We start from the raw sequence: 12,108 nt of genomic DNA, 5'->3' as shown, positions 1-12,108 counted from the left end.
AATCTGACATGGCCAATTAAACTGAATTGTATTTTTTGCTTCCATTGGAATAAGAAGTAGCTGTAACTCAGGTCAAACTCAATGCTTCATCAACCGGAAAATACCTTACTGCCATGCTGAGAGTCACCTGAGGACAGGAGTGTGACTTATGTTTTGTTTTCCAACATTGGGTGTTACTCTGTGACAGGCCCAGATCAAAGTGTCTGAGGGGGCCGGGCGCGGTGGCTCACACCTGTAATCCCAGCACTTTGGGAGGCTGAAGCGACCGATCACCTGAGGTCATGAGTTCAGGACCAGCCCGGCCAACATGGTGAAACCCTGTCTCTACTAAAAATACAAAAATTAGCTGGGCACGGTGGCGTATGCCTGTAATCTCAGCTACTCTGAAGGCTGAGGCATGAGAATCACTTGAACCAGGAGGCAGAGGTTGCAGTGAGCCGAGATCGCGCTACTGCACTCCAGCCTGGGCTACAGAGCGAGACTGTCTCAAAAACAAAAAACGAAAAATAAAAAACGAAGTGTCTGAGGGGAATTATCTATGGCGTAAACCTTATCTCTAAGGTAGGTGTGACAGATTTCCCCATTTTACTGAAAAAGAAAACAAGCCTCGGGGAATTTAAACAACTTTCCCCAAGTCACAGAAAAATCAGAGTAAAACCAGGATTGAAACAGCTGTGTATCTCCAGAGCTGAAGTTCTCAACCACTCCCTGACCACAGGAGGCCCACGGTAAATGTTTACCTAATTGAGCGCCACCGCCAGGCTCCACGGAAACGGTATCTACTGTCATGCTGTACGGATAATTTCTTCAACAAAAGAACGATCTTAAACTCCTACCGTGACAACTGTCAGCCAGAACGGAACTCTGGCCAACCTACAGCCCAGACTCATCAGAAAAATCAAAGCCCTCCTGTGAGGGCAGCATTCCACCCTCAGCATTTGGGGCACGGGGCTGTGCGGAATGCCCGGACCTGATCCCCACGGCTGTCTCCATTTTTACCTGCATGGCCAAGCAGAGTGTGTTGAGCATGATGAGGACAAACATCATGTATTCGAAAGGCGAAGAGTTCACCACGTACCAGAACTTGTACTGGTAGGGGTTTTTGGGGATGTATCTCCGCAAGGGACGTGCTTTCAAGGCGTATTCAACACACTGACGCTGCAACAGCAGAAAAGGGCAGAAATGGGGTTCTGAGCACTTCCAGGGAAGGAGCACCCCGTGGTCATCTGCTCTGAAAGAGCTCACCCTGCAGCTCCCGGGAAGGGGCCATGAACGATGGTGAAAATGATTACGAGTGACCCCCTTCCTGCCACTGGCACCACTCTTGAGTCACCGAGGGCCCTGCCTCCACCCCCTTCTCTGACCCTCCCAGCAATCTCTGGGTAAGCTGGGTACCGACCCATGTGGCTTCCATTTGGCTTACTAAAAACTGAGGCTCAGAGCTTTTAGCTGTCTTTCCTGAGGCCCTGCAGTGTCTACACAAGCAGGAGTGAGGACGGGATCCAGGCCTTATCACTGCCTTTCCTCTATATCACACCTATGGGGGATCTATAGGTGGATCCCATCTATAGTTCCCCTGCCTTGCTGTCCTCCAGGAAAGGAAGCCAAGTAACCACAGGAACAGAAACTCACAAGAACTAGAGGGGCTGGCTCATTCCCTGAGACTAGGAGCCTCTGGCTGCTCCCTGATGGACCCACACGAGATACCCCTCCAGAGCCACAGTGTGTTAACAATAAACATCTTATGGGGAGCTACCTACATGTCCATCGGGGAGTTTCTGGGCTGGGGAGCTTGTGTTCATTTCAGAATCCCTAGGACGTGGTCAGTAGCGACAGCTAGATGAACACAGGTTGGGGCCCAGCTGGAGCACTGTAGTGACAGCTGGATTGAACGCAGGTTGGCACCCAGCTGGAGCACTTTCTCACTTACTCTGGGCAGTGGGGCTGGTCCAACCTCTGCAGCAGGCCCAGAGGGAGCCGCTAGCCCCGAGAGCCCTCAGCTCAGCATCAAGACCTAGACCTACCCCCACTCTCCTACTTTGACTCTGGATGCAGGTTTCGGACAGGCTCCCAGTGTCTGGGACGCGGCGCTGCTCTGATCTCACATGCTGACTCCAGGGACCCCCAATTCGAGCTTGCACTGGACCTCAGAGGCTGACACACTTTCAGTGCTGGCTCTGCCTGGCTGGCCTGGCCTTGCCCTGACACTCATCTTCCTTGGGTGAGCAAATTGCTGGGCCAGACCTCTCCCTGACAATCACTGGTGGAGTCTGCAGGGACACCCTGACAACTCAAAGCAAAATCTTCCTGCAAAGCAAAAAGCATGTCCTCGCGTTTCCCAGTGGGTACAGCCAGCTATGGTTGGCTTGCCGTGCCAGGGCCACTTCCCCTCAGGAAGCCTAGGCTACCAGATCATTCTTGCTTGCGATGTCACAATCAAAACAGAGATGCTACTGATAGAGGACCCGGGGAAATTCCCAGAACAGAATCTCGATCTTGTAGACTCTTTCAGGGCTGCAAGGAACCTCTAAAGAGCAGCTCTTTAATGCCCTTGATTTAGAGATGAGGGATCAAGCCCCAGCAGGGATCAGAGGGGGCACCTAGGGTCACAGCGCACGTGCAGGAAGACAGCCCAGGGCACAGGGCCCCTCTCCTCGCCACGTCACGCGAGCAAAAGGCTCCTACTTCCACCAGATTGGCTAAAACACGGTGAGAGATCAAGAATGATGCCAGTACAATCTTAGTCCCAAATTCAAAGTTACTGACTTCCCTGGGGTGGTGTAGGGTACTTCCCCCCTACGTCAGCAGTTCTCAACAAGGGGCAGCTTTGCCCACCAAAATGACATTTGGCAATGTCTGGAGACATTTTGGTTACTGCTACCAAGGGAAGAGGAACCATTGGCGTCTAACAGCTGGAAGCCAGGGATGCTGCTAAACAGCCTAAAAAGCCCAAGAAACACAACCAAGAATCATCCAGCCTGAAATGCTAATAGCACCAAGGGTAAGAAACTCTGCCCTAAGCGGCTTTAAAGACCATCTCCCAGGAGGGACTGTGAATGCCTGCATGAGTGGCCACAGCATCCCAACTAAGATTCTGAGCCATCACTAGTGGGTCATGATCATGGCAGGTGGCGTAAACACTCTGATTTCATACCACCAGGTCTGGGGATGGATTTCATAATTACAAAGTCTCATATGTATCTGGAAACCTAACGCTCAGCAGTAATGACTCAAATGGGCTGAGGGTGTGCTTAGAACAGGGCCCTAGCCCCAGGGACAGACAGTATGTGGGCGCCCTTCTCTGGGCATGGGGGAAATCAGTCAAAAAAGAAGGCACTCCACCCCTGATCAAGGGACAGAAGCCCAAACAGTGTGTGACTTTAACCTGATTTTTGTCCAGCTCACAGTTCTTATACTCTTTTTCTCCTTGCTCCTGAAATGTAACGATGACAAAGCCCACAAAGATGTTCATCATGAAGAAAGCTACAATGATGATGTAGATGATGAAGAAGATGGAAATCTCCACGCGGTGGTTGTAGATTGGGCCGATGTTCTCTCCATTCGAGTCGATGGCTTTATACAGCAACCTAGAGAGAGGAAAACCAAGTGAGGGCCTGCCAAGCCCCCAGCCCACGCAGCCCAGCCCGCTGCCTTCCCAGGTCCTCCCTCTCCTGAACTCCTCTCATGAGCACTGGCTAGGAACCACCCCAAGGCTGCTGGACACAACCAGGTCTCTCCCATCAACCTCAGGCCCAAACGGCCAGCACTAAGAGGAGCGGGCACCTGGGATGTCATCATCGAGGGACTGTTCTGAGGACCTGAAAATCAAAAGATCTCACAAATATTCTAAAACGCCCCTTTCTATTCAGAGAGGAAGAATATCTCATGTATAAAGACACTGGAGGAAGTGAAAACTATACACACTGGCAAGACAATACGTGACTAACCAGAGTAGTTCCAAAGAACTAAGAGGGAGGGTGCTTCCCCAAACGGAGACATGCACTAAAATTAAAGTATGCCTAGCAGAACTCTTAACAGGAAGAGGGGGTTACTGTAACACCCTCAAGGTCCATTGATCCCCATCCTGAGGCAGATTCAACACTTCCGGGGCACCCAGCCCATGTGTAGGCTGCGCTAGACACTTTCACAGCCTCTCCCTGAAGCCTCACGTCCATCTGGGAAGGCAGACGTCACTGCCATCCCCATTACAGGAATATTCAGGGAGGCATCAAAGTGCCACAGTCACACTCCTTGAGGACAGAGCCAGGAGTTGAGCCAGTTCCTCTAAGCCCCAAGTCCCAGGTTTGCTCCTTTCTCCTCAGCTGCCACCATGATTTGCTCAAGGACAGTGTTCAAAGCCTGACACTAGAGCCAGTGCCCACACACAATGAAGAGTCTTACTCCATGCCTCTGTTCGCCAGGATTAAATCCCTAATGAACAAGCCCCACCTGACTGCCTCTTTATCCCACAGGAGCTCCTGAAAATATCTGACTCTTACACACACCCCAAGAGCTCTGCTGGCCTGTGAGGCCCAGCCTGCCCACCTCCTGCAGCTCGTCTACGCATGCGGACCAGGTATCCAGGACTCTAGGTGTGTTTGCGCACTGATGGCAGGAGCTGGGGGTGGGAGCTCCAGAAGCAGAGAGCAACGTGAAAGCGCAGAGGATTCTCCCTTTCAAATTCTAACTTCTCCTTACCTGCTCTTCTTACTTTACCCATCAACATCCTAGCCATTCTTCAGGACCCTGTTCTGCACATCTAGGATGCACCAGACCACCTGCCTGGATTGACCACTTGACACTGATTCGATTTGGGCTTGAGGCGAGGAAGCATGTTTAGACACTGTTTCCTCCACAGTGCCTACCACGCCATGTTGCATGGAGCTGGTATCTAAGCATGCAGTCAGCCAGAGCCCAGTTAGACATCTCTAATGGATGGGGAGACACAAGCCTCTGTACAGCGTGGTCTGTAAATGAGCGAGTGGGTGCTCAGTAAAAGAGATGGCACACAGCAACTGTCTGCACCTGGCATACATTAGTACAAAGTATGAGGAGTGAATGAATGAATGGTTTGGGACACCATCCAGAGCCTCTTTGGGAGCAGCGGATGGCAGCTTTCCTGACATCCAATGGGAGTTCACAGGACTGAGGCATCTCAGGCCTCCCTGCTCCCACCCAGAGATGCTGCTGGGCACCTCTACCAACCCTGCTTCACAAATCATCCAACTACACAGAAAGAGGCCCTATGGGTCAAGAAATGACTGAGAAGTGGCCCAAGGTTAAAAAGCCACAGGGCAAGCCTGCGACTCTGGAGAACAGAAATGGGACTGACTCCGGGAGGGAGGGCTTAGCCCTGGGCACAAGACTGTGTGCTCCCCATACTTACGCAGGCCAGCCCTCAAACGTGGAGACCGTGAAGAGTGCCATCATAGCAGAGAGGACGTTGTCGAAGTTGAAATCACTGTTCTGCCAGATCCGCTCACGGACCACAGGACTGTCAACATCCCCATCCTTGTAAAGGATGAAAAGTCCCCTGGAGAATAAAACAGGTGTGGGTCATCTGGCTTCACACATGACAGATGGAAGCAGCATAAAGTTGGACACACTGCCCTGATCCCACCTCCAGGCAGGTCACGCTCAGTCTGCCCGCCAGTCACACAGCTGAGCATAACACCAGCGCCGTTTCTCCTCTCCTTGCCCTTGCATTTCATGTACTTTGCAGCTCAAATAACCACTGAATAACTACCAGTGCAACATGTATTCTCCAGAGCAGCCAGGCAGGCACCGGGCATACGTCGTTGGCCGATAAAAACCACAGCACGGTGAGTGTGTCTCATATACAACGGGCTTGAGGCGTGCTCTGAAGGATCAAAGCTCGGCCATAGAGAACTCTGTAAGCTCTAGGAAACAAACCCACGTATATTCTTCCTGCATTTTAGTTTTAATCAAATCCCTTTCTCTTCTTACTAATGGCATTCCCAATTTTCTTTCCAAAAGAATTCCATTATTTCTGGCAAATTATTTCTCCCAGAACTTCATTTCTGGAAGGAACTGAAGAGATAAAGTGCAATATCTTTATTTTATAAATGAAGACACAGAGGCTTCGAGAGGGAAGAAACAGTGTCCCCACGCCTGTGTCTGCTAGGCTGCTCACCTCCAGGGACACCATGAATGGTGCATGAATGGTGCCTCTGGAGGTGCAGAGACACAGCCAAATTGCAATTGGCGCTCTCTGACTGCACCTTCTGCTTAAAATAAACCCGAAACCAATGTACACACACAGTCAGCCTAGCCAGAGCCCAGTCAGTTACGTCTCTCACGGGTGGGGAGACACAGGCCTCTGCATAGTCTGAAACTTTAGGCAATGGCTTCCATGACTGCCTTCATGGTCACTGGACATCCCAGAATGGGAGGCATGAATATCTCCCACCTTGTCTCTCCTCTGCCACTTCTTGTCTATGGAAATATGGCAGAGACATAGCTAACAGGAGCCAGGAGAGAGGAAGTCTAGAAAGTCTGTCAGAAGAGGGAGCCAGCTCCCGAACACCAGAGAGTTGAGTTTCAAGTTCTGATTTGGGGAAATCATCCACATGGCTGTCATGGAAGCTATTTGGGGCATTTCATAATTGTTATTTCAGGGTTCCCCAACTCCCGCCATTTATAGATTCTCCACCACAAAAGCCATCTATCCATCCTTTTGGGATGACAAAAAGTTTGGAACTAGATAGACGTGTTGGTTGCACAACAATGCCGCGGATACTCTATGCTAAGGAACTGTATACTGAAAACGGTTGAGGTTACGTGATTTTCACTTCAATGAAAAACAAACACCATCTATCCACCCACAAGTTGAGCACACAGGCCTGTTTTATTTCATGACCAAAACTTCTGACGTGCCAACAGGTGTGAATCCTTGAAGTCTGCTATTTGCTCTTCTAAGTTCCCCACTCCACTCTCAGGACGCTCACCTGCATTCTTCAGGGTTACTTTTGGCTTCATCCGTACAGCGATAGAACTTCCCCTGGATACAAAACAGACAGGCAGTCAAGTAAATGCAGGCTTCTCCTTAAAGAAATCCACCTGAGTTTTATGCTTGGAGGCAGTTCCTCTACCTTGAACAACTGGACCCCGATACAGGCAAACATGAACTGGAGGAGGGTGGTGACGATCATGATGTTGCCGATGGTCCGGATGGCCACGAAGACGCACTGGACCACGTGCTGCGGAGAGGGCAGAGGCGCGTGACTCTCCTTTGTGATTTTGGCCTCGAGGTGAGCTAACATCAGCCAAGAGTTTCTGTGTGGGCCGGACGCAGTGGCTCACATAATCCCAGCACTTTGGGAGGCAGAGGAGGGCAGATCACTTGAGGTCAGGAGTTTGAGACCAGCCTGGCCAACATGGTGAAACCTCATCTCTACTAAAAATACAAAAATTAGCTGGGCATGGTGGCTGGCGCCTGTAATCCCAGCTACTTGGGAGGCTGAGGCAGGGGAATCACTTGAACCCGGGAGGCAGAGGTTGCGGTGAGCCGAGATCATGCCACTGCACTCCGGCTTAGGCGACAGAGCAAGACTCCGTTTTGGGGGGAAAAAAAAAGAAAGAAAGAAAAAGAAAAAGAAGAAATGCTACAGGTGCAGTGCTGCCTGGCACATGGGCACATGGACCCTATAAATGACTGAGGAACATAGAAACCCAGTAGCCTTTTATACAGTCTACATGAAAACTGAAAGATTAAAATAAACACAAAGAACTACTAATAAAAAGGTAATAAATGAACAACAATTATAAAGAAAAACATCTTCAATTACCAAAAATAAAGAAAATAAATCATAATTTTTAACATGCCATTAGCACTTGGCACAGGTGGCTGCATTGGTTAGAAAGGTCCTTATAACCCACTTTAAAAATCCATCAGGCCTCAGCTCAGCTCTGCCCAGAAGAGCCAGTAGTTACAGCCAACCCCAACCCAAGCCAGCCCAGCCTGGAGGAGAGGAATCAAAACCTTAAGTCCTTTTGCTCTGTTGATGGCCCTGAGGGGCCTCAGGACCCTTAAGACTCTCAGAATCTTCACAACAGAGATGGCACTGGATCTAGGGAAGGAGCAGAAAGATGGCAGGCAGAGTGTGTTATAAATGGACAGGATGCTTTGAGATTCACCATTTCACTGGATCTTCACCTTAGTATCCCTGCACAGTTAGCATGGGATCCATGTGGTGCTGGGCTGATCTCTCCCCGTGACTCAGAGGCGACCTCTTCCCTGCCCACACGAGGCAGTGCCTCCCAAGCCCAGCCCATGGCACTCCCAGAGGTGACAGGTGCACAGCTAACCTTGGCAGACACACAACTCATGAACTCTCTTTGTTCTTTCCACTCACTGTAAAAGCTAGGTAGTGACTGGCTTTTAGGCTTCATAGATGGTTTGTTTCTGTTTAAGGTTGGAGGCCTGCTGTACCACTTTGGCACCAGGGCTTCTCTGGCCTTCAAGGAGCTCAGAGTCTGGTGGAGAGATGGGCAATTCCAACCCAGTATGGCTCATGACAGGGGTAAATGTGGTGTGCTTGGCCAGGGGAGTACAACCTATGGGAGTTGGGAGGAGCCTGGGAAGGACTCTGGGGTGGGGGTGGTGATAGCCAGGTGAGTCCCAAAGGAGGAGTAGGGGTTAGCAAGGACAATAGGGAGGGGGGCTCAGTGTGAGGGAGCAGCACGTACAAGGATGCGATACAAGAGAATGCAGCTTTCTGCTGCACCCCAGATGGCCGAGTGTGGCCACAGCACATGCTCAGGAGGAAGTGGGCAAGACTGCAGCTGGAGAGGACATGAACAGCCTGCGAGTTAATAGGAGCTGCAAAGATGTTAATGCAAATGGCCTTCCAAGCTATGATCACAGGGCTCCCTCAGTGGGAGGCGAGGAGGACCACAGAGGGCTGTTCCAGGCAGAGGTTCTTGGTCTTCCTAGGAGGGTAGGTCCTTTCCACTTCTCTTTAGCTTAGAGGGCATGTGTGTGCATGTGTGCTCACATGGGGGATAGTCTATGCTCAGCACCTGAACAGAAGTGCTCACAGGTCAGCAAGAAAGCAAGGCCACACCTGATGCTCTACTGGAGCCTCTGCCCCACACCCCCGGGGATGGCGAGCAGTACTCAGCAATGGCTGTTCCCACCAGAAATCGCTAAATGCCATGGAAAAGACCTGGGGGCCTGACTTTTAGCCTTGGCTCCCTCCTAGCTGAAAAATTTTGGAGGCCAAAGAAAAAGTCCTAGCAGGTTCTGTATCCTGAAAATCAAAGGAAGTTTTCAATATCCAAGCTGGAAAAACTGAGAGGCCACCTGGCCCCAGCCCCTCCTATATAAAAGGGGCACAGGGTTCCTGAGAGAAGACATCCTCAAGGCCCTGGAATCAGCCTTTGGAGGGACCAGGACTAGAACCTAGATTCCCTCCCTCCCAGTCAAGACTTCTTTTACCTCAGTTGAAAGCAAATTTCACAGAGAGTAATAAGCTCAACCTAGCAGCAGGCACGCACACACACACACACACACACACACACACACACACACACAACCCACAAGAAAACATGAATTGTCTCAATGCTCTCTGGAATGCGAGCAAATTAAATAAACCTATATAACTAAATATAGTCATGAAAATGATGCCTAGCCTTTATCAATTATGTTAAAATCCCTTACATAAACCATTCAGCCCAACAGTTCTGGGCACACACCCCGGAATACTTACTGAATCCCAAATGACACCAGAGACACCCCAACCACCAGCATATCCAGCAAATTGAAGTAGTTCCTGCAGAAGGCCCCTTTGTGGAGGAAAGCTCCAAAAGTTGTCATCTAGAAGCAAATCATGGGTGATTTACCACTTTTTGTCTCCAGAGGAAAAGAAACCTGGGCTCTTTACAAAATCTTGAGTAAAGTATGACTTTGTTAACAAGTGTGCATTAAGAAGTCAGAAATGTAAACCAATGGGGCTGAGCCACCGGATAATTTGTTCAAACAAAAATCAAAAAGGGGCAGCTTATTTTGGATACATTTTAAAAGAAGAAACCAATTTAGGCTTTATTACAGCCATCACAGGTTTCAAATATGAACACACTGTTGGCATGTCCAAAGAGCCTGTCTAAGAGAGGCTCCACACGACTACATTCATCAAGAGGTAAGTGCTGCCCAGACAGCCCACTTTCCCACAAAGCGCTGGTTCTGGCCCCTCTGAGGCCCTGGTAGAGCCTACCTTGTTTCAATTAAGCCTTCCCAGTGGGGGCTTGAATTCAGGGCTCCCAGGCTCTATGAACCTACATCACTTTTCCACATAGGCCCCTTATTGTTCCTAATGGTCTTTAATGACACATCCGTCTTAAGCAATTCCTCCAAGTCTGATGACATGTGTCAGGCATGGCTAGGAAGCCAGGTGGCATCTCACCTGAGCCAGTCTCACGACTCTGGGCTCACCTGCCATATGTACCTGGAGCACATATTATGGGTGCTCCAGTGAGATTTCTATTGGTGATGGAAAAAAGAGTTTAGTTCCCCAAAGTAAGAAATAGCAAAATATATACAGTTCACTATTTATTTTAAAACAAAAAGGGTTAGAGAAGGCTCAGATAAGTACGGTATAAGAGAGGTAGAGGTGGGAAATATTACATTGAACCTTATGAAATCGCCAGTGTTCGACCCTTTTTGACCTACAAAAATGGCAATCTCACAGAGCTTAAGCAAATAACCAAACAGCCTTCCAAATCTCCCCGAGGCCACCAGGAACCAGAGCCTCAGATATTAGACACTTCTGGATGAGTCTCCATTTTCTGAATCCTTCTTGTTTTAGCTTATTTTCCATTCTCTAAAATAGCTTCAAAATGAAGAACGACTCAGAAGATTTAAGTCAGTGAAGCAATTCTACACAAATTAAAAAGTAACAATCATTTTTTTCTTTTAAATAATCCTGTGTTTCATTTTCCCCAAAGCCCATGAGTAACTATATTCATTTAACAACTTAAAAATGTGGAGAGTAAAATAAAACATCAATTAACCAGGCTAACAAACTAAGTAGAACATATCCCCATTCATTTTGAAATGAAGTCAAATTCTAAAACCAAGAAGCTGAGGCAGAAGCTGAGCTGGTCAGTGTTCTGGTGGCACCCCTCTGACCCCCACCACGTGCATTCTGCATCCACAGGCCCTCCCACAGAGGCCTCATCAACAAGAGCTGGTCACTGTCCCACTGCACACCTCTGACTCAGGAGAACTGTCAACCAAATTCATCGGCTTAAAGGCAGGAAAATGAACTCAAATTTTTAGAAGATTTTAAAGAAAGGTGTAAACAGATGTTGGTTGACTTTATGCTGTTTCATGAACCAAAAAATAAAAAATTTTAAAAAACCAACCTCAAAAAACTAACCACCTCATTCCCTGACATTGAGGTTTCATTTTATATAAGATTTTGTAAAGAGCCCAAGTTCCACAGTAGTCCAATGCAAAATACATTTTGCCTGAGTTGCACACACAAAAAATCCCCCAATGGCTTAAAGAAAACCATGGTTGAAAGTCTTCATTTCCCAGCTTGTCTCCCTGCTAGGAGATGGTTACCCTGACAGTTCTGATGGGCCACGTTCTCCCAGAACCAAAGTGACCCACACCCTCTGGTTCTTGGCCAGTTGTGGATAGGTTCGTGGAGCTTTGCTGTGGTCTCCAGCACTCTAAGCACATGAGGAATGGGCTCCCCATGGGGTAGACTTCACAGTCAGTACGCAAAACACATGCAGCAATGGCAGCTATTAGCTCATGCATGGGCAGTACATTTAGGTCACCCCGGCCAAAGGGCGCTCCTTTTGTGTAAATGTAAGCCCATCCATTAAAACAGACAGAAAATACCTTAACACAAATAGACCCAAGTCATCTTGCAAATCCTATTGCAAGAAAATAGCGTGTTACTATTTTAGGCCCCCAAAAACACAGTGCAGTTAGAGAAACAAAAAGAGAGACATCCTCTTCATAGGATAAATGCTTTTCCTCTGACTTTGATGTCAGAAAGGGTGGAAAAAAGTTCACACACAGTGATATATCTGTTATCAGTTGACAAATTCCAGAGGGTATTTTTTTAAAGGAGC

At 48.7% G+C, this 12,108-nt stretch overlaps 1 protein-coding gene across 21 annotated transcripts in view; it reads right to left on the bottom strand.

The window, feature by feature from the left end:
* LOC105480573 (calcium voltage-gated channel subunit alpha1 D) overlaps positions 1-12,108 on the bottom strand; it is a 327,130-nt gene that overhangs the window by 59,864 nt on the left and 255,158 nt on the right. For all 21 annotated transcript variants that reach the window (XM_011739659.2, XM_011739661.2, XM_011739655.2 and 18 more), the window contains 7 exons: positions 9,732-9,838; positions 8,003-8,090; positions 7,113-7,220; positions 6,969-7,021; positions 5,387-5,533; positions 3,386-3,587; positions 1,000-1,158 (listed from right to left, as the gene is read on the bottom strand). In XM_011739659.2, coding sequence (XP_011737961.1) covers positions 1,000-1,158; positions 3,386-3,587; positions 5,387-5,533; positions 6,969-7,021; positions 7,113-7,220; positions 8,003-8,090; positions 9,732-9,838 — 864 coding nt within the window. The remainder of the gene's footprint in view (positions 1-999; positions 1,159-3,385; positions 3,588-5,386; positions 5,534-6,968; positions 7,022-7,112; positions 7,221-8,002; positions 8,091-9,731; positions 9,839-12,108) is intronic.

This window comes from Macaca nemestrina, chromosome 2 (genome assembly GCF_043159975.1).
Source record: "Macaca nemestrina isolate mMacNem1 chromosome 2, mMacNem.hap1, whole genome shotgun sequence".
Taxonomy (NCBI): Eukaryota; Metazoa; Chordata; class Mammalia; order Primates; family Cercopithecidae; genus Macaca; species Macaca nemestrina.
This window is presented reverse-complemented; position numbering and strand designations above follow the sequence as displayed.